General features: G+C 41.0%; 1 protein-coding gene across 4 annotated transcripts in view; it reads left to right on the top strand.

The window, feature by feature from the left end:
- LOC124050600 (glutamate receptor ionotropic, kainate 2-like) overlaps positions 1-26,786 on the top strand; it is a 60,791-nt gene that overhangs the window by 13,171 nt on the left and 20,834 nt on the right. For 2 of the 4 annotated variants that reach the window (XM_046373312.1, XM_046373309.1), the window contains 5 exons: positions 8,398-8,565; positions 9,821-10,084; positions 12,527-12,708; positions 15,227-15,280; positions 16,744-16,917. In XM_046373312.1, the coding sequence (XP_046229268.1) occupies positions 8,398-8,565; positions 9,821-10,084; positions 12,527-12,708; positions 15,227-15,280; positions 16,744-16,917 (842 nt within the window). The remainder of the gene's footprint in view (positions 1-8,397; positions 8,566-9,820; positions 10,085-12,526; positions 12,709-15,226; positions 15,281-16,743; positions 16,918-26,786) is intronic. The other 2 variants (XM_046373311.1, XM_046373310.1) reach the window with 1 other exon arrangement.

A 26,786-nucleotide genomic window follows, 5' to 3' on the forward strand; every position in this document is an offset into this window, starting at 1 on the left:
CTCGTAATTGCAATTTCATTTTGGTGTGCAAGAACATTATTGCTCAATATACTGTTATCTATTTATATTTTATTTAATATGTTCTTGGCATATTAAAGTCAGAGTTTGCCAGCTACTGAGTCGTTAACTATTCGTAAAAATGATAATCACCGTGCGTGTATCTCTAAATTTATGAAGATTAAAAATTATTCTAATCAGATTATTGAAATCCTGTAAAATGTCCCTATTTTCCCTCCTCTCCTTCGTCCTTCAAAAACCCAGCAGTGAACAATAAAGAGCCGCCTCCTGAATTAATTCTTGACCTTTGGCTCTGATGGGAGATAACATCTGCCCTTCTACAAGAAAGAAAGTCTAATTTTACAGCCATTTTGTTCAAAATTACAATGGAGAGAGTGTAATACAGGGCCATTTTGATGAGCAGCAGAACAGTGAGAATCACGAAAGAGAGCAGCAGAGGGAGAAAAAGAGGACGATAGAGTCTCATATAATTTGCTGTGACCTAATTGCATCATTATAAATTTAAGTTCTTTTTAGCTCTTCACCGTTGTCAGCTTCATATGATATGTGTTAAATGCATGTTAGAGAGTTTCTAATTCAAACTTATCCTGCTGTCACTCTCTTTTCAGATAAGAGTGTTGGTTTCACATCCAAAATATAAATGTTCAGAAATGGCAAAGTAGTGTGAGAGTCTTTTGGCAAGTACGCTGACAGACAGTTGGATATCCTACTGCTTAACTTTGCTTAACTTTCAGAGAGTTTTAAGACTCCAAGATTTAGTCAAGTCCTCATCTATATTTATTTTTGGTGAACGATGCAGCTCGCGGAGTATCCATCTGGAGTATCTGCCTCATACCCCTGTGCTGCAATTCCATACATGGATTATGGCGCCTGAACGGTTCTATCACAATGGGGAAAGTGACTGTAAACCAGAGACGCACATACATAATCACAATGTTCTCCAGGCTGGACTCCTGCTCCTCTTAGCCTGCAGTGGATAATTAGCATCTCTCACACGTGCTTAGGCTTGATTAAAACTCAGTTTACAGTGAGTAGCGCTGTGAGGTCGCCATCTGTCACCTGCCAAGGCCACCATGCGATGTACTCTAGTCAGAGGGAGTGAGGAAGGCTGTGTGTGTGTGTGTGTGTGTGTGTGTGTGGAGCCATTTGATGAAGGAGAGAAAAAGACAGGGGCATAGAAAGAGAAATGGCAGAGATGTGGGAGGCATGAAGCACTAGGATGCTTTCTGTCCCTTTCCCTGGCCTTTATATTACAGCCAAATCACACATTTTCAGCGTTGGCAGAAAAATCTCCTGAGTGCAGTACTGAGAGTTGTATAATTTACTTGAACTTCTAACCTTGTGACTGTGGTTTTGGGAATACTCGTGTTTATGCTTGGAAGTCGGATTGGTGATGTGAGAGTTTTAAGGCTCGTAAACCCTACAGTGTGTAAAAGCCACTGTGTTTTTCCCCGAATGCAAGTGCATCAATCAGATTTTTCCCTGAAACGCAATGCTTCCAGGCCACAGCTGTAATATACAGTATTTCATAGCTTCATGATGTGTATCACTTATGTTTATTGAGTACAGTTATACCAATATACTACATATATTCTTGGGAATGAATAAAGTCATCTATCTATCTATCTTTATTAATAGCCATGTTTACCCTCTATTTACAGAATTTGTTTTTTCCCTGGTAATCCTGCATATTTCATATTATTTCCTGAAATATTTGGGCAGGTGGGAAGGATGCATCAGACATCTACCAAACTCTTGGCTTTGAATCTAAAGCGGCCCACAGAGAGACGACAAAAAGACAATTGAAAGAGTGAAAATATTTACTGAAGCTTGACTGCTCCTCTGCAGGCAGCGCTGAATGATGCCAGAGGAAGAGCTCAAAAACGCTTTGCTACCTTTCTGCATGTTAAATTTCAGCTGCCCGTGTTCTGCTCTACATGGTTCCGTAGATTTTTGCGCATCATAAACTCAGAAAAATAGCAAGCAAAGTCCTCATAGTTTTCTTCATGCTGTGACTCCATGCCTGGGAGATGGATATGTGATTTGTACCAAATGTCTTACCTTTGCTAATGACTATCTGATACGTTATTTATTTTATTCTCAATTTCCACATACTAAAACTTTACATTTTCCACAGAGGAAAATATGCGATGTATTAATTGCAGTTTTGAAAAAGCAGTGACTATCTGTTGTAAGTTGTGACCTTTGTAGTTTATTGAAAAGAACTGAAGCTGAAACAGTGACTTAATTGATGCCTTAATCAACAAAAAATTAAGTTTGGACTATTTTGACATTCCTTCGGTCATTCAAGGGATTTTTTTTCAAGCATTTTTTTCAAGCACCTAATAGCCACAACATTAATACCACTGACTAACACTGAAGTGAACATGAATCATCTGTTTTATACAACGTTCTGTGGGGAAACCTTGGGCTCCGGCAATCACGTGGATGTTCTCTGGCAAACACCACCCACCTAAACCCTGCAGGCCAAATACTCCTCCAGGTGAGAGGCCCTGCCTGATGGGAAGGTGGTTTGCACAGGACCCAAAGGACCCAACATTTTGATGCCAGTGACCACAAAATACCCCCAGATTTCCTGTGTTCCTTCCCCTTACAGATCAGAGCTGTTTTTGCAACACAAATAGGTGGTATTAATATTGTGGCTGATTGATGTAAGTACCAGCTTCTCTATGGTGAGGCTTAACTGCATTTCTTTTTCTTGTGTTACAGATTTTTTTTTTTTTTTTTTTTAGGATTGTTGCTAAAAAAGCTATTTTCACATGTCACCTTGAGCACTTAAAACCATTTTCTGATGTTTTACAGATTAAACAATTAATTATAATTAATCAGTTAAATGAATAAATAATTGGCAGATAAAGCAGTAATGGGAATGCTAATTTTTCAGCCAACATTGAAACAATGAACCTCCTTGCATAGTTGAAGCCCCCCCTCCAACTTACCGTATCTTGGAGTGGGGGACTTCAATTGATGGAATTCATGTACATGTTGATCTGGGGAGGGGAAAGCATCTCCTTGCGAAGTGTCTTTGTACCAATGTTTCCATGTTTGGCTAAGCAGGTAGTTGAAATATACACCTGGTTCTGGGTCATCTGTTCGGACAGATGATAATATGATTGTTGTTTTTTTAGCCAAACAGTTCATTTTAATATAACGCATTGTGATAGTAAACTCTAGAGAGAGAAACTCTAGCTTTTCAAACTTAGGAGCAGGCTGTTATTTCTGTTTAGTGTGTGTGTCTCTTTGATGACACTACAGAACCATCACAGCAAGCTGCGTTCTTATGTTTCTTTAAGAATCTCGTCTAATCTCAAGAGCGGACACATATTTCTCTGAAATGTGTTCATGTGCATCTGTGTGTGTGTGTGTGTGCGTGTGGGTGTGGGCAGGCAAGCATGTGCATTTATATGTCTTATTTTCACAGTAGTGTTTCTTTTCAGTTGCATTCACAATTTGAGAGCAGTGGAGAGGTTGGAAACTGCGAGCAGACAGAAGTCATTTGGGACTTCAGCAATTCAAGGCCTGTGGAAGTGTACTCACAGTTTGGCACAATTAGTACCAAAAGGGGTCCCTGCTTGACAAATTAGCACACAAAATGTCAGCCGGTAGTTTAGCACATCCACAATGAGCCCTTGCAAATTAGCACATATTTTGAGGAGGGAGCTGGCACATTATTATGAATAGAGAGCCTGGCAAATTAGCACATCTGTTGCCAGCACTTCGAATTAATACATGTTATATGATCACTGGTTTCCCACTTGGAGCTGGGTCAGGGACGAGGGTGGTGGCACACATTTCTAATTGAAGACTGTGTGTGTCCTCATTGTAAGAGATTGATGAGACTGAACTGTTCACCATGGCCTAGCTGATTATTACCCCAAGTAAAACTGAACTTAGGTGTCTCTGAATGCTGCAAGCGTGGGCTTTAAATTCTCACATCAGTCATATTTTCCCCAGACTCAGTTGTTTCGTACCTGACAGGTTTATTTAGGCTCAATCTTGAAGTGTGCGTGATTGTGTGTGTTCACATGTGTATGTTCAAGTGTGTGAGTCAGCCTGAGGCTTACCGTCCAGCAGTGGCAGGTGACAGTCCAGTCTTGTGTCAAGAGGCTTTAGGGTGACAGGAGTGATTCTGTTCTGGAGGAAAAAAAAGCACACACACACACACAACAAGCCAAACAAGTAAGATAACAACAGCTTAACTTTTGTTCACATAAGCTGCTTTCTCGTGGTTTCATCCTCAGTTTCCATAACTCTACCAGGTGGACTGATGAAGTTATTGACTGATTTCTGACTCACTGTAAACACTCTATAACAATATCCAAAAACATATTTTACAAATACTAGCATTTCACTCTATTGCTTTGGCCTTATTTCTCTCATTTGATTTAAGCTCATGGTTTACCTCCTAAAGAAGTTTACTAGACTCCAACCAAGATCTCTGTCAAGTATCTTCTTAGAAACCTTGCCTCTGTTAAGCAAATTTACTGCTTTCCTTATCTTACTCCTACAAAATCGAAGCTTTTCAGATATCATCTTTAATACTACAGCGAGAGAAGATGTAGTTGGTTAAATAACACACTGTTTAACAGTCTATCACCTCAGCAGTGGCATTAAAGCAGTGCATGGCTCTGCCCATAGATGCACATTGCAAAAGAATACAATGTCAGACCTTGGCAAGCAAATATGTTTAAAATGTTTCAATGAGAAATAGGGTCATACACCAGACTTACTTTTTTTTTGAGGCTTTGATATTAATATCATAGCACTGCCAGGGCTAGCATCCTGCTAGCCAGTGCAGGATCTTCAGGGAGAGAGAGAATTGGCCCTTGTGCAGCGTAGGAAGGTCAGTCTACCACAAGGGGAGCTTCAGATTAATGACCAGGGGCGGCAACTCTCTACAGGCCTTCATGCATCATGTCCCATTCACCGCCAAACATGTCAGGGAGCACTCCCACTGGGAATTTCGGAGATATTTACGGAGCATTTCCATCACTTTTGCCTCCTGCTTATTGGCTCTGAGCACTGATGCTCACCGGCTGAAAAACAGAGGGAGACAGAAACAGGACGGGGTGTTGGGGTGTGGTGGGTCGAGGTCTTAAAGCCTTGCTGAGTGACTTCATGCCTGGGCCACTTGCCCTAGCGACAGGGTTGCTCACTGGTTGCCATGGCACCCACCCTAAAGCCCACCACCATCCTGCAGCTGCGCTGCTGGTCATTAGTCACAGAGACAGGCCGTATGCACTACTATCACACCGCCCTCCTCCACCAATCAGCTGCCCAGATTCCAATACTGCCAATGCCTCTCAGCCATAGCATAGATGTATGAGTTACCATGGCAACATATCTGAGTTCCATCTCCCAGTGTACAAGCACATCCTTAAGTAGAGAGCAAATTATATTTTCATTCATAGTTTAGTAAGTATCCTCTTTTTTTTAGTAGTAAATACATTCTCCATGCTTGTACTTACAGAGTACTGAAGTCACAGAAATAGCATTAGGTAGTATTGAGTTATATCTTTGAACCACTCACCGAAAAAAGCGCAGTAGAATTTATTTTGTCAAAAATGATACATATTTGGTCACTGGTGCATGACATTCAAGGTTACGTTCTGTCGAAATGGAGCCAATGTCCAAGTTACTTTATAATGTCTAATCCCAAATGCACTTGATTAACTACGAACACACGTTAAAGGGAGTCAAATTTACATAAAGGAGACGCCCTCCCAAACTGCCTTTTCATTTCCACTTTCATCTCTCTCTCTCTCTGTCTCTCTCTCGCACTCCCCCTCCTTCACACACACACACACAGAAACACACACACACACACACACACACTAAGACACTCAGATCAGCAGGCCTGTTTTCTCATCAGGGTGATTATCCAGCTCATAACTCACTCAGAGCTTTCATTTGCACTATAATTCACACCAGTCCCAATGATGGCGGCTCTATAATTCACACACGCGCTGATTTTCTCAGCTGTAACTCACACACCTGCAATCAGACATCTCAACGGCAAGTAGTGAGAAGAGGATGGATAGATAGACGATGCAAGACAGAGTGTTATTAGATTTTAAGCAAGATACATACAAAGTACACAAAATGTTAATGTGAGCAAGTGTGTTCCAAAATGCAGCCATACCCATTAAACAGGCTTTTGGAGCTCAATCTGTTCCCTCAGGCCAATAGAGTGATAATTATCTATTAGATTAGACTGACATGTCTCCAGTAATCCTTGATAGTGATTTTCGGGTATCTGTTCATTTGATTACTAATGTGCTATTTCAGCGAAATGAATTGTCTCGAATAGCAGCACGTTCACATCACATTGCAGTATAGCAGAAGGACTAACATATGAAATGTTCATTATTATGACTCACTCACTAATAGTGAAACACAAAACATGCCAAAATGTGTGCAAGTTTATGTCGAACTGTCTTTTTTACACTGCGACAGCATTCTTTCTTTTATCCATTTTGCTCCTTTAGTTCTGTGGACTACATATATAAGAGAAAATGCCATAAAATCATAACGCAAGGAACCACAACATATTGCTCTATGGTGGTGACAGTGATGAAGCTCACTTCTCTAAGTTAATGACATCCTCTTTGCCCTCCTGTACTCCTTTTCTATCACTCACTGCCATAGCCAAGTGCTATTTATAGTGTCTATTAATGCACAGCTCTTTCTCTCTCTCTTTCTCCACTCTTTTAAAATTCGCCACTCTGTCTTTTTCTCTTTCACTCTCACTTTTCCCTCACTCTCTGTAATTGAATCGATAAACAGGCTTTAAACTTTTTTTTTGCAGTTTTCAGGATTTCATCAAACCAACTCTCTGTCTTCTGAGAGGATGGGAGCCGTGGATGGACTGCTGAACCCTGCTCTTGACTCCGAGAGGGTTTTCTCCGAGCTGCTCTCACAACTCCCTTTCACCCCACCCCCCAATCCATTCTCTTTTATGTTTGATTTCTGTGTGCTTTCTCACGATTGAGTCCATCCTCAAAGGTGTAGTCTCTTAATGTGGGTTTGCCTTTTCTTTTTACCATGTTTATTTTGAAAGTTGAAAGTACTTGCTTCTCTTCAGCTGGGTGACATAGAAATATTCCGTGGAACTTGCATGTTCTACATCTGTCCCCACATGACTTCATCTCATTCTAATGATGGATGTGTGAAAATACTGTCATCAGGCTCACTGACCTCACTGAAATTAAATATGTCCAGGCTGACTGGCTTCTGCATTGATAGTTTTTGTAAATGCTCCAAGAAAACAGAGCATGTATGTTTGAGTCAAATTCACTGACATGCATTTTTGGTGATCACATGACTCAAACGTCACAAACGGTGCCTTTCTTTGTTTAGTGTTCTGATCCACAGCGACGGCCCATCTTTAATCATTTGTGTTCAGTTCAAAGTAACTGACAAGTGTTAAGGGAGCTGATTTGAGTTGACAATGCCCTACTCTGTGGCGGTAATTATATTGTCTGTCTCATTGGCTTGGTGAAACAACCTGTATTGTTTGTTGTTGTTTTTTGTGTGAGTTTAGGTTTTTACTTTGTAGATTAATGAACACAGCAAGATTTTATTCACATACTTCCAAAAGGTAAAAAGATTTCTCAAGCAGGCATGAAAATCCCATCAGAATGCTCTGTCTTTTAAAAACCAACAAAAACAATGATGCAGAATTAATCATTTGATCTTCTTGGCGTAATCTAAAAAGTCCCTGATGTTTTATCTCGGTTTCTGACTTGATTGGTTTTGTCCTTCACTATCTCTGTCTTATTGTGTCTCTTTCTGTACCACTTTGGATGTAATTTTTCCTCATCGCCTTATGTTTTGATTCTCTCTTTCTTCTTTTTGCCTTAATTTCTCTGCTCCTCGAGCTCTTGTTTTTCTTTGCCCTCCTCTCATTCTCTGAATCACTGAAATCAATGGTACAAAATGAAAGAGTGAACATTTCTGTCAAGGCTGAGCGAAGGAGTTAAAGAAGGGCAACCACCCCTGAACTCACCTCCCTACGTAACTAATTGCCTATAATTATACCGACGACTGCTGCAGAATGCAAATCAAATGAGACCCAATCGCCTGGTCCACACTGTAATTCAGTTTCTTGTTGCCGTGTGACTGAGCTGTCTAACATGGGCACAATAGCATCAATAAGATGAGAGTACAAATACTGAACTGTTGAAAATGATAGCACCACTTGGGCTGTAATTGCCTGCATCGTATCAATCATTTCCTTCAATGTCATTTGTGTTAAGAAATCTATTGCAATTACAGGAGAAAGAAACAGCTTTTCAATGATCTTATTCTCAGCTGAGGAATCCTTTTTTCTTTCTTTTTTTTTCCCCTAACCCTCAGGAGGAATATTTGAATCCATTGAGAGCGGCCCCTCCGGAGCAGAGGAACTAGCCTTTAAATTTGCCTTGAACACAATCAACAGGAACCGCACCTTGCTCCCTAACACCACACTGACATATGACATCCAGAGAATAAACATCTTCGACAGCTTTGAGGCCTCCAGGAAAGGTGAGTTAGCAGATACGGGAAAGACCTCAACATGGCTGCTTATAGTTCATCACTTTTCTGTTAAATTGTTTTTCATTGTCTAGATCTGTTGAGTTAAAACCATCTGTGTCAGAAATTAAGAGTTAAATAGACTGTTGCATGGATTCCAACGCATGCATTTAACATTTCTTTTCTTAACAGGTTTTGGTGACACAAAATTAATGAAAATTACTCCTCTTGAAGGTGCACATAAATATTCAGTACAAGAATGAAAAGTTAAATCCCAAAATGAATACATTCAAAACTCCATTTCAGTATCTCTGCAATTAATTTTAAATGTCTGGTTTTTGTTTGGTGTAACTGATCATAGATTATGCCAATTGAACATTAGCTACCAAAGTCTGGAGACAAACATGGAAAGTCAATTTAGACCGTCATGGTTTATGTCTTAAATCAATTCTTATTAACTGTGTGCTTTACTGTATTTACTGTCTGCTGTTTTTTTTATTATTATTATAAAATGTATGTACTATTTGTCATGGCATGTCATGGTCACTTCTTAATTCCCACCATATAACACACAGTATTTGATAGATGGAAAAATTACAGCAGCACACAATAACAATGATAAATAAGTGTGAAATCTCAATTTACTGCTCACTATAGAGTTAAGTTGTCACTGTTTATTCTGAAAGGAGCAGTGAATGGGTGAACAAGACAGCCATTTCAGACAAAGCCATGATGTCAATTTTATCAGCACCATCTAAACACTAATGCAGTCTGTGCCATCAAACGTCCACAAAGGTTCATCTTTAAATTGTTAAAATATGCTGGTAGATGACCCAAGAGTTTTCCACAAGTTGAAAAAAATTCAGTGTCCCAATTGCTCCACACATTCACATATAAAAGCAGATTGCTTTTCACATTAAAGGTTCCTTGTGGGGTTTTCTTCTACACGTTCAGTGTTACTCACCAAAACTCACTGTGTTTATCCTGAGGAAAACACATGCTGGTTGCTTGTTTTTGAAACCTTAAGGTTTTACATCCGTGTTTTCAGTGCTAGCATTCTTCCTCCTCCATGTTGCATTTTGGCATCTTACAGCCAACGTTAAAAACATAAATATGTATGTCGTAACGCTTGTGTGTTCAGTCATGTGTGTCTGTGTAAACAAATATAGTGACAGACATGGCTAAAAACTAAACTAACATAGAAATTTACAAGCCTAACAGAATCCGTAAGCTAACTTGTTGCTTTTTTCCCTTCCGACCTCACCAGCATGCGATCAGCTTTCCCTCGGGGTGGCGGCCATTTTTGGCCCCTCACACAGCTCGTCAGCCAATGCAGTCCAGTCCATCTGCAATGCTCTGGGAGTGCCCCACATCCAGACCAAGTGGAAGCATCAAGTATCAGACAACAGGGACTCGTACTATGTCAGCCTGTACCCCGACTTCTCCTCCCTCAGTAGAGCCATCCTTGACCTGGTGCACTTCTTCAAGTGGAGAACAGTCACTGTGGTGTATGATGATAGCACAGGTACAGGTACAGTTGGTGTCTGTCTTCATCTTCCAGTGGTGCTTCTGTGTTGCATGACGCATGTGACAGTGTTTGCAACCTGCAGCCTTCTGATCCCAAAATCTCCAGATAAAACAAAGAGGTACCAGGTGAACCACAAAAAGCAGCACTGCTGCTCAGAGTTCAGTGAGTGCTTTGTAACCTGTCAAGTTAATTCTTAAATCAATAGCTTACTGTTCTGCCTCAGTCCTGCAGGTGCTGCCCATGTCAGTCTTCCAGAAGGGTGAGCAGCAGCACAGAAAAAAAGAGAACCACATTACCCAGAATGACCCAATGTCTCTTCAGATTAATGCAATGCAGAATTGTAGTATGTGGGAGCTGACAACAGCCATTAATAACACACAGAGACACTTGATCTCTGAGGGTGGCTATCAAATGTGTCTGTGAGCCATTTCGTCTATCCCGTGACTCTGTGAAGTGGCTCATAATATGCATTTTAAAAGACATGCTGCATTTTAGCGGGAGTACAGTGATATTTTTATGAGGTAAAGTGTAATCGCTCCAGAGAAGATAATAATATTCAAATGCTCATTCACAGTTTATGAGCTATTTGACATGATGTGGTCGACAACTTAATATAAGTAAATTAGATAAAGTTGAAAGGAGATTTAAATTTTAGACAGGTTGCATAATGAATTCACTCCCTACTCTGAGCAGCCATCTTGTAGATGACAGTCTAAACTGTGTCTCTAAATAGAAATTTAAACCTATCCTGATCCTTTTAACAACTAACCCTGTGATAGTTTTAATGCCATTTCACTTATCAGCATCTCGACTTTCACATCTGTTGCATACATTTCAGTAAAACAGCCAGTCCTGCAGCGTGCTAGCACCCAGGCATTCACCTCAGATGATATCCCAGTGACTCGTCCCACTTGCCACATTATTCTGACTCATCTCCTTGCCCTCCCATCACTTCCTGCCTTGGAGCTTAGTACGTTAACACCCTCGTTCTCCACAAAACTGCCCCAGTGAGACGCCAAAAGGTGACCTCTCGCCGCGCTCTCTGTCAAATAGGAGCGGCGTGGGCCTCCTCTGTAGAGCAGTTCTGCTGCAACACACCTGACGCCCTGAAAAGTGTGACAGCTGCATAGCCGCGTTGCTTCCCCCAACCGCTTCCACCTGGTCCCAGGCTGTAATCACACAGCTTCATGCTCCAGGGCCCTGCACTGCTGATTGGAGTCTATCTGACGGCTGGCAGGAAAAACTATCGGAGGGGATAAAATATTCACACACAGCCGTTAGAAGATCCAGGGGGAAAGTCTGAAGGCATTAGCCAGAGCCCACAAACATCTACACTGACAGTGTTTCCCAAACGTTGAGCTCCCTTGACAGATTCTTTTTTCTTGCTCAACACCTCCCAAAGTGTCAGTACGAACAAAAACAGGGAGACGCAGACATGCCCTAGAGTAGGGATCTATTGGGATTACCTAAGGAAAGCTCTAGGAGGTTCAGTATTCCTCCTTACAATGGTACTTTTACAACAAGACCTGCATGTTCCTATTTCACACCAATCTTTCAATAGGCTTTAGGGAGACCCAGCCCCACTCACGGTAAGACCATTAAACTGCTCACCCAGCACTTCATTTCAAAATAAAAAATAGGCTGAGCTATCTTAAAGTGGTTCCAGAAGAAAAAAAAATCCTATCTCTCTCTGGTCCCCTCTCAAACTATCCTTGCCGCTCCATCCATTTTTATACCCATGACAAGTAATCATCTCTCCCATCAATCCAGCCTCTTTCATCCCTGCACTCTGAAGTTCTTTACTCAGAGAGAAACTCATTGTAATCTCATCACAGTATCTCCCGGAGAGCTTTCTACCTGAGTGTGTGGTCGAGAAATGAAAGGTGAAGATTGTGGCTCAATATGTGACGGCGGCATCAGGCTCCCTAGGGGCAAGTACAAGCTGGGCAAACAGAGGCTTTCTCATCAGAGCACATCTGAAGTGTGTGTAAGAGACCGGAGAAGCAGGATTGTCCATGGATTTCCATCAGGATAAAATTAGACTTTATTCCATGGTGCTGTATGGTATCGTGGAACACGAGAGCAGATCAGCATTTGGGAGGCTACTGTGGGATTGGAAGTTACTGTAGGCGGGTGCGGATCGAGGTTCTTTCCATTTTTTGCTTTTGGTATAAAAGAGTGCAATGTGCTGGTTAGTGTTAAATTCTCTTGATAGGTCTGTAGCAGTCTGTTTGCTTGCCAAGCATGAGTAGGAGGATCAATAGACTGTGGATTAGGAAGACATGCATATGAGCCTTTTTCTGCTGAGAAAACCCGAATTCAGTTGGTTTTTTGTGGCCTCCATGGCAGCGGAGATACTTCAAAATGGCAGCAGATCAAACACATTATGTTGCTGCATCTTTTAAAATTCCTTTTTCACACTGCATGTATCCTCTTTGTCTGCAGGTCTCATTCGACTGCAGGAGCTCATCAAGGCGCCGTCACGATACAACATTCGTTTGAAGATTCGACAGCTGCCCACAGAGACCAAGGACGCCAAGCCACTTCTGAAGGAGATGAAGAAGGCAAAGGAGTTCCATGTCATCTTTGATTGTGGACATGAGATGGCTGCCTGGATCCTAAAGCAGGTATGCACCCAGCTTAGTGAGCCATGAAAGTTTATTTCAGTCACTGTGAAAATCAAATCCGGGGTACTATTTAGGGTGGCCCAAAATGACTAATACTAACTCAGTAGACACATGCATAACAAATGATGAAATGTCATAATAGTCACCTGATGAAACTGTGGGAAATATATAAGAAACTGTGAAATTTTAACAACTGACCCCCGTCAGCTAATTATTATGAAGTTATTTCATTGTTCTTATTTTAATAATAGCTTAATAAGAGTTCATTCAGAAGTCTGTTTTCATTTCATAATGTCACATTTCATTATGTCACATTTCGTGAAAACAATTCTCTCTCACAATTCAACCAATCACAAGCACCCTGCTGCTTAAGCCAGCAATTTCAACAGCTGCTAGCCAGTTAGTACCTGTTAACAAATGCAACGACAATGTCAAAGTAATTTTGTATCACTTAGGTAGTTGCTGCTGTAAATAAATACAGTACACAGACACGGAAACTAACATCCCCTCCTCCATCTCTGTTTACGTAGCTTAGCAAGGCTGCACATGCTACCTAGCTAGCTGGCTAACTGACCTTTGTGTATTACTCAGCATCAAAGGGAAGAGACGGTGTTAAAGATAAATTTGAAATGTGATATGTAATACATGATATGACATACAACATTTCCAGATTAAAATGTCTAAAAACAACTAGAGCTTTGTTACATATGTTGTTGACTCATGTATTTACATAATCACAAATGTTTACAGCAATGTTCAAACCATTGACACAAAGATGGATAACACATCTCTACTTCCTCCCACTGAACAACAAAGAACCCAAGATATCATGGATATGAATGCGGTCATTTCACTATGGAGGCAAAATCTGTACATTACTGATTGAGCAGTGCATTCACCAGCTTTAAAAGAACTACCTAAAATGACAGATACCACGTTTGGGAAAAATTTATTTGAAGTGTAGCTTTGAGTGTTTAGTTTGGCTCAGAATATCTGCCTTTGGTATTTTATGAAATGTGTTATGAAAAATGACAATGGAAAAATATGATACAAAACAAACCTGAAGTCCAAAATAAAGGACAAAATAAAAAGAAAATGAATAATTAATTATTTCAGTTCACCAACCCAAAGTGTTGATATTTAACGACCTGGGAACGAGACTCAGCAAATAACAGTCCTTCTCGAGAATCGCTGACGCCCAGAAACGTCCCGAACAGAGCTAAAATAATAACACAAATACAGGCACAGGGGAGTGTTTCTGCAGATACAGACACCGCCACACATGCCTGGTGGGTTATAAGTGATGACTGAGAGGGATTATTTTTGTATGAGTCTATATATCGTTTTTAGGGTTTACCTTCAGGTTCAGTATGTGAGCAGGAAGAGCGCTTCCTGAATTGAATTAAAAATGCACATAATTTCCCCTTAAGGAAACATAGACTTAGTGCATAGTTAATTTTTTATGTTCTAACACAACAAGCTCATATGTGTTCCCTTCGTCACTCTTTCTCTCTTGAAGCACTGATGCAGATGATTCACATACTTACTTTCTGCGCTGTGCATCTTTAATCTCTCAGTAGAATATTAGATGCCTACGACTGACCCGTCATAATGGATGCTCTCCATTGGACAATAAAGGTTTTTTAATTAGAAAGTCTAATTCTGCTCACAGGCATGTTAAATTCATTTAACAGAGGCACATTATTTATGAGAATGGTTGGGGGGTTCTTATTGAATTTAAGTCTTCTCAGAAGCTTTTTTCTTTTTTTTTTCCTATTCATCTGTGAATCTATGAGAAGCCAAAGAAAAGATCATTTATTGTTGGTGAAGACTTTGTAGGCCCAGCGAAACATATAATGTATGTCAACAGCTCAATCAGTGTTTTCCTGTATTTCTTCCTTGGATTCATTTTGGGAACAGTATTTTCTTGCCTGCAAAGAGCCCTAATAGTGTGGAAGATAGAAGAAGATGGTAATCACACTGGAACAATTTCTGTTTTTTTTTTTTGGTTTTTTTTTTTTTTTGCCTTTTCACAAAGAGGGAGCTGTGAAATAAACAACATCACATCAGTACAAACAACACATGTCGTGTGAAAAATATCTACTTAAAATTCCTTTTTCAGAACAGGCAAACAAGCTTTAGATGTGTCATTTGAGCTCTTGTAAGATGCTCATCTGCTCCTTTTATTCTTATTTTAACATAAATTTCTGCTTCATGTTAAGGTTGTGCTGCTGTTGTAAGGGAGATTATATGCCTCAGTCTCATCCTATGTCTTATTTTTCGTTTATCACCAATCGCACCCAATTGAAAATGGTCTCTTTCAATATGAAACTTTTCTTTTCTCAGCTGCCCTCCTGTCCAATGAAGAGATGTCAGTGTCTGAGTAACTATAGAGGTTAAATAAAAGTTAAATAAAGAACCTAATGAAATGAATAGGCTAAAAAGCTTGTTTTATTTATTACTTTATTATTATGCCATTCATCTTTTTTTTTTAATTACTGTTCTTTTCTCCCCATAGGCTCTGGCCATGGGTATGATGACAGAGTACTACCATTATATTTTTACTACCCTGGTGAGTACAATGGCACTTCTTTTTTTATGTTGACAAAATGCAATTATATACAGTGTTGTTTATTACAGTGTTTTGCACCACACCATCCACTTGATAACTTGCATGGTTTGAGTCCTTTTTTTAATTAAAGTGCAAACATTCACCTGTACGTGCTTGTTGCAAGGCAAAAATACATCCGTCTGTTGTGAAGGCAGTTTTTTCTCTCTGAGGATAAAATTAAATATGACTCAACCAGGAGGCAGTTGAAAAAAACATGTTATTATTTTCATTTTGAGCAAAGCATTTTTAACCTGAGCTGCGGCTTCAATTTGTGTAGATAAAAATAGATGACCTTGAAACGCTAACGCATTGCCATGTAGTTGATTATAAATACACACTTTGCATTTTAAAGTATCAGTTGTGAAACTTGTTGTAGTTTATTTTCTAAATTCTGCACCAACCTTTTCACCCCCACAACCTCAAGTGTGGGTAACAAAAGCAGCTGCATATATTTTATTCTGGCTCTGGCAGCGATTGAAGTTCTCCAAAGTTCTTTGATCTAGCCACTACAAAGATTACTCACTACGCTCCAGATGAACAGCAGCACATCTTCACTGAGCCCAGAGAACAGAAGACTGAGTGCTCAGATAACAGCTCTGAGCAAATGAGACTGTCACCCATTTGGTCCATTATATAACAAACAAATGGCATGATGTGAAAGGTAGAGGGAAAGGCTGCAGAAAACTGACCTGAAAAAGACATCTACCAGTGCACAGGACATGTAACCATCCCTTGTGCAGCCACACAAGAACCTGGCTAGATGAAAGGGGAGTGAGTGACAGCAGGTATGTCATTGGGAAAGGAAAGAGAATAGTGATTATAGGCCTTTTTCAGTGGCATGCTGCTGCTTGTCGCAATGGAAACATGCCAAGCTTAACATCAGCCAGTGTTTGGCAGGTTGGAGGCCACTGTGCTGGCCAAAGCTGCTACATACTGGTACTAAGCCATCCATGCTGCTTTCGGAATAGGACAGCAAACATTGACCGTGGCACCCCCATTCTGCGTCTATCACCTGCTGTTGCTCTGTCAACTGTGCTGTTGCATCCCAGAGACATCTGCCTGGTGATATGCCAGACATGCTGTATGCAGGACAATTGGGTTGTCCTTCCACTTCCACATGATAGATGGCAGTCCACCAAAAAGCCTGCCCGTAACCTTGAAAGCCTAGCCTTAGTCAAGGCTACTGCCTCAGCATGAGATAAAATGACCCCTGAAATACCTTCAACTGCACTTTTCTGCTGTCACACTTCTTCTGCGAAAGGTGCCACTCAAATGGCTAGTCGTAATTATAGAGATTATGATTATTTAATGATTGATTAATTATTGGCAGATGAGATGTGCAGGGTAGAGGTGTGCAAAGGAAGATGAGAGAATAATTATTACTACAGCTCAAACACTAGACTTTTTCATCTTTATGTATCCAGGACCTTTTTGCCCTCGACATGGAACCTTATCGCTATAGTGGAGTCAACATGACGGGGTTCCGCATCCTCAACACAGAAAACTCTCAGGTGTCATCGATCATCGAGAAGTGGTCAATGGAGCGGCTGCAAGCCCCACCCAAACCAGACTCGGGCCTGCTGGATGGATTCATGACAGTAAGCCTAAACCCTGTCATACTGCTTATGCATGACCATGTTATATACAGTAGTTTTAGAGGAGAATGAATCAACACCAGTTGTCAATCACAACGTCAATGGTGCAGGGCTCCTGTGGTGGGCACAGGAGCAGAATGAATGCCCTCTGCATGGAGCCTTAGGGTTGGTGCTCCTGGGCCTAAATGCTCAGTAATGAGTCGGTGTGAATGGTAATAGCCGTTTATCTGCCCTCCTGCCTCTCACAACTCTCCTCTGGGAGCGTGGCCAAAATATGACAATCTGTCAGTGCTCATGCAGAGAGAGGGAACAAATTGGATGGAAATTATGGCCTTGGTTTTTTAGGATGGCTTCCAAAAAAGCAGGGGATAAGGTGATTTGAAAGTGAAAAAAGGGAATGGAGCTCGTCATGGACGTTCAAGGTCCCTCTCTGGGTCTGTTGTTGTAAACAGTCAATTTACTCCACCCCCCTTGCAACACCTTCCTGCAGACACACTCCTTTTTTCCTTCTTTCAGGCAGCCTTTCTTTCCTCTTGATTTAAGATTGGGTATCAGAAATCGGTGTAATGAAAGAACTGTCTTTACATCAACGATTTAGGGAAAAGCCTTTTGAATTAGACACGGTGCATGGTCCCTATTCGTGTATCTGTCACTGCCTTAATTCGTGCTTACATGTGATGAAAAATAGAAGCAAATAAGCAGTTATAGAAATCAACCTTGTTGTGAATTTGCTAAATTAATCCATGCAAATGAAGTGCCATAGTTTGCTGTAATGTCTTGTCACAAACATACAGTACACACTGTCATATTTTATTTCCTTCAGGCAACATTATGTGCATCTTTCCCAAGCAAAGCAGTTATGTATGCAGAAAGATTAATGTAAAGCACAGAGAGGTTAAACCACTTGTGTTTTTTTTTTCCTCGACCGGAAATTAATGGACATTAGAGGAGAATGTTGAATTGATTAATTACATTGCATGAATCATTTTGTCATATCCTATAGTACATATTGACATATCTCACTGGACTAGAACCACCTTTAAATAATAAATATTACGTCCAGAGGCTCGTGCAAGCTTGATAAAGTACTTCATTAGAGTGCGCTATTTATGAATCCCGGCTCTGATGTATTTTATTCTTCAGAGTGTTCGACCCTAAGAGGATTCCTTATAATGAGTGAATGAAGAAATAGTAGCATGAACATAAAAATGCTGTCATTTTAATGGTATAATAAAGGCATAACGTAGCAACAGTTCTGCTAGTGATTTTAAATAATAGCCTTAACTTACATTGCAGATGTATGGTTAAAATATTATTTGCGGTCTCAAATGTGCTAAACTAATTTGTGGATTTGCCTGACATTTATGAAACAGTGTTCTGGGCTGAGAAGCCACCTTGAAGGGTATCGTTAAATTAAAGTGAGGTGGGGCTGCAGCAGCCAGTGTTTGACCTTCCACCCCCAACCCTTCATCCAGCCTTTTATTTCCTCTCTTTCATGCCTTCCTCTTATTTTCTCTGCAGCACAGAATCCTTGCTGGGCTCCAGGCTTGTTTGTGTGTGGAAACCAGGCAACAGTTGTGTAGCAATGGTTGCCAGGACAACGCCATCCATGTCACCTTGTGATTTCATGAAGGATTGATTGACTGAGGAGGAGGAGGAGGAGGCTGTGGGGGGGGGGGTGGGGAAGGTGAGATGGTGGCTGCAGATGGGGGGTTGATGAGGAAGAGGGGAACAGGCAGGAAAGGTGGGGGTGGGGTGTTCTGAATGTTAAGAGGTGCATGGGATGTTTTCTCACGCCACTAGGCTCGCATTAATATGGGGTAGTGTATAATCACAGTGACACTCTGTGCTTTGGGTGAGACGGAGTGTTGTCTCGGGAAAGAATGCATAATGAGAAGTTCCTCCTTGGCCCAAGCAGACTTGTAGCCGCAAACGCACTCGGCTCTTGCCTCTCTGTTTGTCAGTATCTCTGATGGAGGGATGCATAATAAGAAGGGGGATGCTCCAGGTCATTTGTGCGTGAGCTTGTCTTACTCTTTTACCATGTTTCTTGAGTAATTTGAAGCTTAAATTGTTGTTACCCACCATCTTTGTCAAAGACGGATAGATAGATAGATTTCATATGTAATCCCATTATTATTTTTGTCCTGTCTGTGTATAATTATTGCCTGCAGCTAATGAGATATTTGGTTTTAATGCTTCGTTGTAATTTGAATTCTTTTAAATCCCCATTCACTGAGCTAAGTATATACTTGGATTTTAATTGGGGAAAAAAAAAACAGGTTCCCAGTTGAACGCCTCACTGAGGCTTTAGGGACAAATATTTTCTACATCTGCATCATTTCATTTATGTCTACATTTCAGTGGGCTATAATTACCACAAAAGAGGGCTGGATGTTCTCCAGTGTCATCAACGCAATTGCAAATTCTGGTGTAATAGCTCATAATAATGAGACTCTTATTAATAGAGTGCAGTTCTTTGGGTAATATCTATGACATGATGGGGCTAGTTCACATGGGACGGAGTAAAAAGCATGTTAGTGTAACACAGGCTAAATGCACTGGAAACACAACAAACACATGAGGATATTTAAGATACTTCTAACTCAGCAAGGAAAATCTAGCATGAGCAAATGTGATATTTTTTCAGTTCCATCAGCAGCTATTGCTGAGATATCCTTGAGCAAGACACTTTACTTTAAACCAGAAAAAGAACATGCATGCTCAGCAAACACTCCCAGGATAATGTAAATAATTGCTAATGACTGATTTTAGAAAAACAACCACACAGCATTTGTCCCTAACACACAAATTTAAATTGCCTTTTGCCTTCCCTGTTAAGTCAAAGCACTGTTTGACTGCACATAGTACTCAAGGAAAGCTAATTTGTGTGGCATAGATATGATGAAAGCTCAGGAGGTGGAGCTGTCTTCTGCTGATCAGAGGGTTGACAGTTTGATCCCTGTCCACATGTCCTTGGGCAAGACATTGAAGCCTGGACTGTTATTAGGTCCCTTCATTAAACTTCTATTTTAAAAGAGGGATGCAATGAATCTTCTCACCCACGGTGTGTTAAGGTGAACTGTAAACACAAACAGGTTGTTTGCCACTTAAGGTACGTTGATTGTCCTCACTGGTAGACACATTTAATTTTGAATTGAACTCTGAGACCTGTATTATTAAAACACACTTCTGGTTACCACTGGGAACCAACAGATCAACAAAGAAAGAAATTATATCAATAGGTTTTCTTGTAATGTTTTGACTCTCAATGGTGGATGATTCAATACTATTAGGATTAATGACTGTGCCTATTTAAAAATATACTTATTAAGAACTACAGTTTGTGTGCACTCACGATACAATACTCCCAAATTAGCTCTACTGTGTACAGTCTGCAGTGTTGCACAGAAAGTAGAGAGGGACATTGAGACCGAGCCAGAGAGGGGGGGAAACTGACATTAACAAGAGCTACTGGGAGTAGAGCTGGAGCCACCCACACAGTGAGAACAGGATAGAAGATAGCTGCTAGGTGGCAGCTACGCTCTGGTTAGAAGGTGTTTCGCCATGTATGTTTACATACAAGCAAGTGTGTGTACTGTACTGTACTGTACTCTATGTAAGTGTGAAGCACATCAAGCACAAGGGAGACAAGATGTCTGACTCAGTTCCCCACGTTTGGTTGCTTGTCCGAAGGGGAGGACTTGGCTCAGGTTTGTCCTCTGTGCTGGGTTTGTTGTTTGGTAGCACAGGGCTGACAATGGGAAGAGAATACCGACACATGAATCCCTCTCCCAGTGAGCTTCATTCATACAACATTTCAAATAAATGAGGGCCCTCAGTGTGGGTGTTCAGCCAAATTTGGTGTTGCCCAGTCAGTTGCTATTGAATAGAGGACACACACTGTAATTTTGCCTGATATGAATCACTGCACAAGTGAGCATTACTGGAAATTAGGTTCAGTATTTGGGGATTCGTTTAATTTGTTCCAAACTGGACTTCAGTTTTCACCTTGCGGCTTCATTAAGTTCTACAGCAGATTGCAAGTGCTCACATTAAACATCCACATACTAGTACTGTGCAGCAGATTCTTTTCGGTTCAGCGCCCAATCTATTCATAGACTGATCAGTTTTTCACACATATTTTAGTATTGATTCATAACCAGTGACCATCTGTAAATTATAAAATATACTACAATGTATGCACATGTTGCAGTTCATGCATGTATGTTTTAAAAACAAATATCAACCAAATATATTCCATTCTGAAGCCTTTTCTTACATATATATTGGCATATGTCAGACTTTGATTAGGTGTTATTTCAACCTGCCCTCTGCTGCTTTGCTAACATGGCTATTTTTTTGCATCTGCATAATGTTGCATGATGCTTTGATGTTGTATTCCATATAGGACAGAGTGAGAGCTCCACACAGGTTCACAGGTTGGTTGCGTCCATTATGGCGCTGTGATCTCCCTCCCTCTGATCCCAGTTGGCAGAGGAGAGAGCCTTTTAAAGACAGCAACTGTGGAGAGCAGACACTCGATGCCCTGTGCCGGGCACCACCAGCTGGGCTTGGCACAGCATCAACATTATTAGCACCAATGCTCTCTTGGTCCACAGAAGCCTTTTGTGAGTGAAAACAGGCAGTGGCAGAGAGATGGGGAGTGGGAATTTTAAAAAGAGAAGTATATTACCTCTTTCCCCTTGACTTTGTTTGCATTTCACTATAATGTCTCATTTATTTATCATCATGTATTTATTAAAAAAATGTTTCCAAACAGGAAAAAAACAAGACTGCTAAAGAGACTGTAGGATTGCTGCAACACTGCAAAACAGATTCCCTGACAATATCATCATACGGTCACATGCATGCACGCCAGGCATTCCACGAAAGTAATGCAAGCAGGCGCCTGCTGATGTTATATAGGACAATAAAAAGCCTGTGCAATCAGGGACTACAACCATCATCAGATCACTATAATACAGTCCACCCCTGGAGGCAGGTGCAGGCAGCAGAAGCTGTGTGTGTCATGGTCACACTTGTGCTCAGGGATATTGCCTGGCCTCGGGATCTCTCTTCAAGTTATCATCATTTGAGAGCCTAGCTTACCCACCTACACACACACAAGCATACACTGCATGTATATAGTGTAAATATACCGTGTAATTAAGTGGAAACATGCATGTACAAGAATGCAGTACATACTGTACACACGTGGGCTAGGGTGTAGAGTCTATAGTTTCACACGTCGTGTAGACACAGAATCAGATGCACAATCACGCATTATCAGTGGTAAAAATGAATTTTACTCAAGTACAGTTTCATGCACAGATCTAAATATTTCCAGTTCAGGTTATTTTATATCTATACTCCACTACATTTAAGATAGAAAATTGTAATTTACACTCTATGGGACATATTTCACAGTTAGAGTTAGTAGCTGCTTTGCGGAGAGAAAATTGCAGAGAAAACTTGAATGATGACCAAATAAAAGATGACAACCCAGTTATATATTGTGTTAAATTACACCTCAACCTGCTACAACATTACAGTTCCCCTCACATGTTAATGTTAAGTATTATTAATCCAGTGACATAATGGGATAGGGGTTATTATACATAATGAATGAGATGAGATGATTAATGTAGTATCAGTGTACAAGAAAAACAAAGATGTTGTTGTACCTATTTTGAAACTGATAGCATCTTCCTACACTGGTACTCTGGAGAGACCCCTGCAAAATACCCACAGTTTAGCAGCGACCCAGATGTAATTAACACTGTCTGTGCTGTTTACGCTATGAATCAAGTGTTGCCTCCCCCACCTCCCTTAGTGCCTGCATCTTCCCTCTCCCTCTGTCTGGCCACAGAGTCCACCAGATGGTGGCAAAATGCGCAGGACTGTTTCTCTCCAACAAACCCTCCTCTCCTCTTCTACTCGGTGGAGTCCAGCTCTTGACTTTGTGGTTGTCGCCAGTGAAGCCCAGCTTTTAAGTAACCCACAATTTAATCACGATATCTTGGCTTGTTTTCAAGTGGTTGGAATCATAAAAGCTTTGTTATTCTGGAAATTTTGGAAAGCGTAGCTGATGAACTAAGGGGAGTAAAATATCTGTAGATTGGGCACCTACAAGCCTTTTTAGCTAAGCTTAGCTGGAGGCTGATTAAATATGAGAAAAGACCATCATGTTAAACAGCTATTTAATCAGATAGGCAGCATGGTGCTAATTAGGGTGGACTCTGAAGTGGACGGTGCTGCCAACAGCATGCTGTTGCCTGAAAGGTCTGGTGGGACACCACAGCTCAGTGGTGCACTCACAACCTCTTTAGTCAGATTCAATGAAGTGGTAGGCACATATCATATATGGTCATTCTTGTGTGCAGTTACTTACTACAACAATCTCTGACATTTTAGCATTACACTTACCATGGCTTCAGGAGTGTCACTGAAGGCCTGTTAGTCAGTCGGTCCACCACTTTGGTCCAGACTGAAATGTCTCAACAACTAACTGGACAGTTTGCCATGACATTTTGTATATGTATTCATGGTCCCCAAAGGAGGAATTCTACTGTTTTTTTGTGATTCTTTGACTCTAGTGTCACTAGTCAGTTGGTATTTGTTGTTTTGAGTGAAGTTGGCATTTATGGTCCCCCCTCAGGATGAGTTGCAATAATACTGCTAATCTCTTAAAGGTCCACTGCATAGGATTTAGCAGCATATAGGGTGCGGTTGCAGATTGTAGCCAACTGAACACTCCTTATCTCACCCCTCTGCTATACAAAAAGCCATATCTAGAGCTACTGTTTGGTTTGTCCATTCTCGGCTTCTGTAGAAACCTGGCGGTGCAACATTTTGGAATTATGTAAAGGCTCCATGTCAAGTAATGACAATTCAAACAGAAAGGCAGCATTTACACGATGAAATAAGTACAGTGTAGGGTCAGAGTTAGGGTTTTTAAACATTCAGTAATCTGTCAGTTTTTGATAAGGCTACTTTAATAGCACCATATCAATGCTGAATCATTGTATATAGACATAGATCAAACAGAGTTCTGCTCACTCTCTCAAGACTCCCACAGGATCCTTTCTTTTAAACTAAAAAACTCTGCAGTGCAGTCTTTTATCCCCCTTTAAAGTGTGCTTAAATCTACAATAAAACCATGAATGTGCTTTCACATAAATCCAGCACCATCAATGGACCTTTTACCCAGGGGTCCTAGTCAAAAGAAGCCAGTCTTACTTCCCTGTGACAAAAACCTCATTTTAAAAAAAGAAATGCTGCAACTCTACTCTGTTGCCTCAGCATGTGGAAGTGCAATGTGAGAAAGGGATTAAACCTCCAACGCACAAAGAAAAAGAGGAAAAATGACAGTAACGACACTGGCAAAGCCCCCCCGTATACCCACAATCTGGGCAACACTCACGCACGGCTCGGTGAAATGCTGTAGAGAGCAGCCGGGAGAAGGCAGGGGGAAGACACTGGAAGAAAGACAAAAGGGATGAAAGGGAGGAAGAGATAGAAGTGAAGGGCGGAGGGATTGTGTAGGGACGGGGGCAGAAAATAGGCGGTCAGAAAGAAAGGGACCAAGAGAGACAGAGTGGAAAAGCAAGAGACAGGGAGAAAGATGGCACTACACTGAGCTGCAGCCACCCAGGGGTTTTTTTCCCCCACCAAAATGATCAGACAGCTGCCTGCATTCCCCTCTCTGCTAGGAGGCCTGAAACAGCCATAATATGCCCCATAAATCACATTTTAGTGTTTCTCAACTGTGATGTCCCTTCATTTTTGTACCAGAAGTGAAAGTTTGGACAATTCTCGATGCCCTGACTCTGTTTGCAACACCAGCGTACTCATGTAGGCTAACACACCGGTGCCAAAAATATATATAATATATATATATATAAGTTAACCAGCACACTACCCACAATAAAACCACAATCTGTTGTATTTTTGTTACCGATGAACAAATCCTGGTTAGCTGTTTCCAGCAATTTTACTAAGCTAAACCAACCGGCTGCTGTTGACGGGGCAGATATGAGAGTGGTATCTATCTTGTCGTCTAACGCTCGACAAGAATCCTTATTGTTAGTGACATGATTGGAAGTGCTACAGAGCCTCATATATTGTCAGTGTACTCTTTTGTCTGTGTGGTTTGCTCACCAACTTGCTGCTGTTTGGGAGGCAGTTTTTCTCCGTCACTAATTATGCACAGACATTTCCCACCAGTGTCCGTGCTACTCATGAGAATTTAAGCTTGGCAGATAAAACAAATGGATGAAACCGTGTCTCAGTAAGTGGGGGGTGTGTGAGATTTGAAAGATGGATTGAATTTGTATATCATAGCTCAGACTCTTGTTTACAGAAAATTCTACTCGGCTAGTGAAAATTTAATTGCTAAAAATCACAAATTGTAGAAATTCAGTAATTTATCTGACAGTAGAAATTGTGACTCACATGTTTGTGACTGTGCGACTGTGCAGTGAAGGAGCACAAATCCATATAAACTATGGAATGGAATGAATAATTTCTGTCTACTATCAAATCAAACCCCATGGGCCTGTCTGTGATCTGAGGGCAGAGTGACTTCAGCTTCAAGAAAACAACAAGCCTCTCTCTCTCCCGCTGACACTGTGACTCTGATGCTGATGGCAGTGCACATACACTGTGTGTATGTGTCTTGAGTGTGTGTTGGTGCCCTGTGCCTGACAGCTGCAGCCAAGCGATGCATGTTGAATAACAGGTCAGTGCTAATCTCATTAGGGCTAATCAGATGTATATGATATGTATAAACAGCAGAGTTTCACTGTACACAAACAGTTGCAGTAAATGTCCATCAAGTGTGTGTGTTTTAAGAGGAATTCTGGGGTGTTGACTGGTTGAACTGAAGATGTGAGACAAGAAAGGGAGATGTCATTTTTCAGGCTGCAACATTATCTTAGAAATTATGGAATTATGCACAGGTGGAGAGCTGGTGTGAATACTGATGCAGTGGGGAAAAAGATATATATTTGTGTAAACACATACATAGACATACCCTCAGCAGGCAGCTCAGTAGAGCCTGCCGTTCACCTGTTCTAAATGAGGAGACCGTCTGCAACTACAACAAATGAGGCATGCCTCTGGGAAGCTTGCAAGCTGAGGTTCGTCACTATGTCTGATTGGGTTTCTGTTTTCACGTGTGGTGTACACATGTCATGCTGATCTGTTTCTGCCTGTGTGCGTATTTGTGTGTTCCTCGTGTATCGTGTATGAGAGAGGAAAAATGTAACAGTGAAATGAGACATCAAGGGCTGGAAAGTGGCAAAAATGTGAGTCACTAAATTAAGTAAAACAGTAGCTGGACTGATACTTTAATTGAAGCAGAAGGGGACTGTGTGATTTCAAATTGTCGTGTGGGTGTTGGTCTGAGAGTGAGAGAGGTAAGAATGACAAGACAGCAAGGGTTTTGGGCATTTCGTCTGAAACCCTGTCCCCCCCTTTGTCTGAGCACCCAAGGGGTTCGAAAATGGTTTTACTTAAAGCACTTAAAACAACCCAGAGGGATCCGTGCTTGGCTCTGAAATAAATATCAAGATGGCTCTTGGATTGTTTTTAAATTGAATGCAATCTGCCAGAGCTATGAGGCATCATTTTACGTTTTTGTCTCCCCTTGATCTCTTCGTCTTCCGCTTGATGCCAGCCTCTTTTTGTTTCCATCACAAAGGGATTTTCAGGAATTGTTCTGCTCCAAAGGCAAGTAGGAAAATGATCTTTGCCATATAAATCATTTGAGCCTGACAATATTTGATGTATCACGGCAATCAAAAGTTAAAAGATGGAGGAAATTTTTCCAGAAATGACAGAGAATAAGCTAATAGAAAGACATAAAT

The sequence above is a fragment of the Scatophagus argus genome, chromosome 19, assembly GCF_020382885.2.
Source record: "Scatophagus argus isolate fScaArg1 chromosome 19, fScaArg1.pri, whole genome shotgun sequence".
NCBI classification, from domain to species: domain Eukaryota; kingdom Metazoa; phylum Chordata; class Actinopteri; family Scatophagidae; genus Scatophagus; species Scatophagus argus.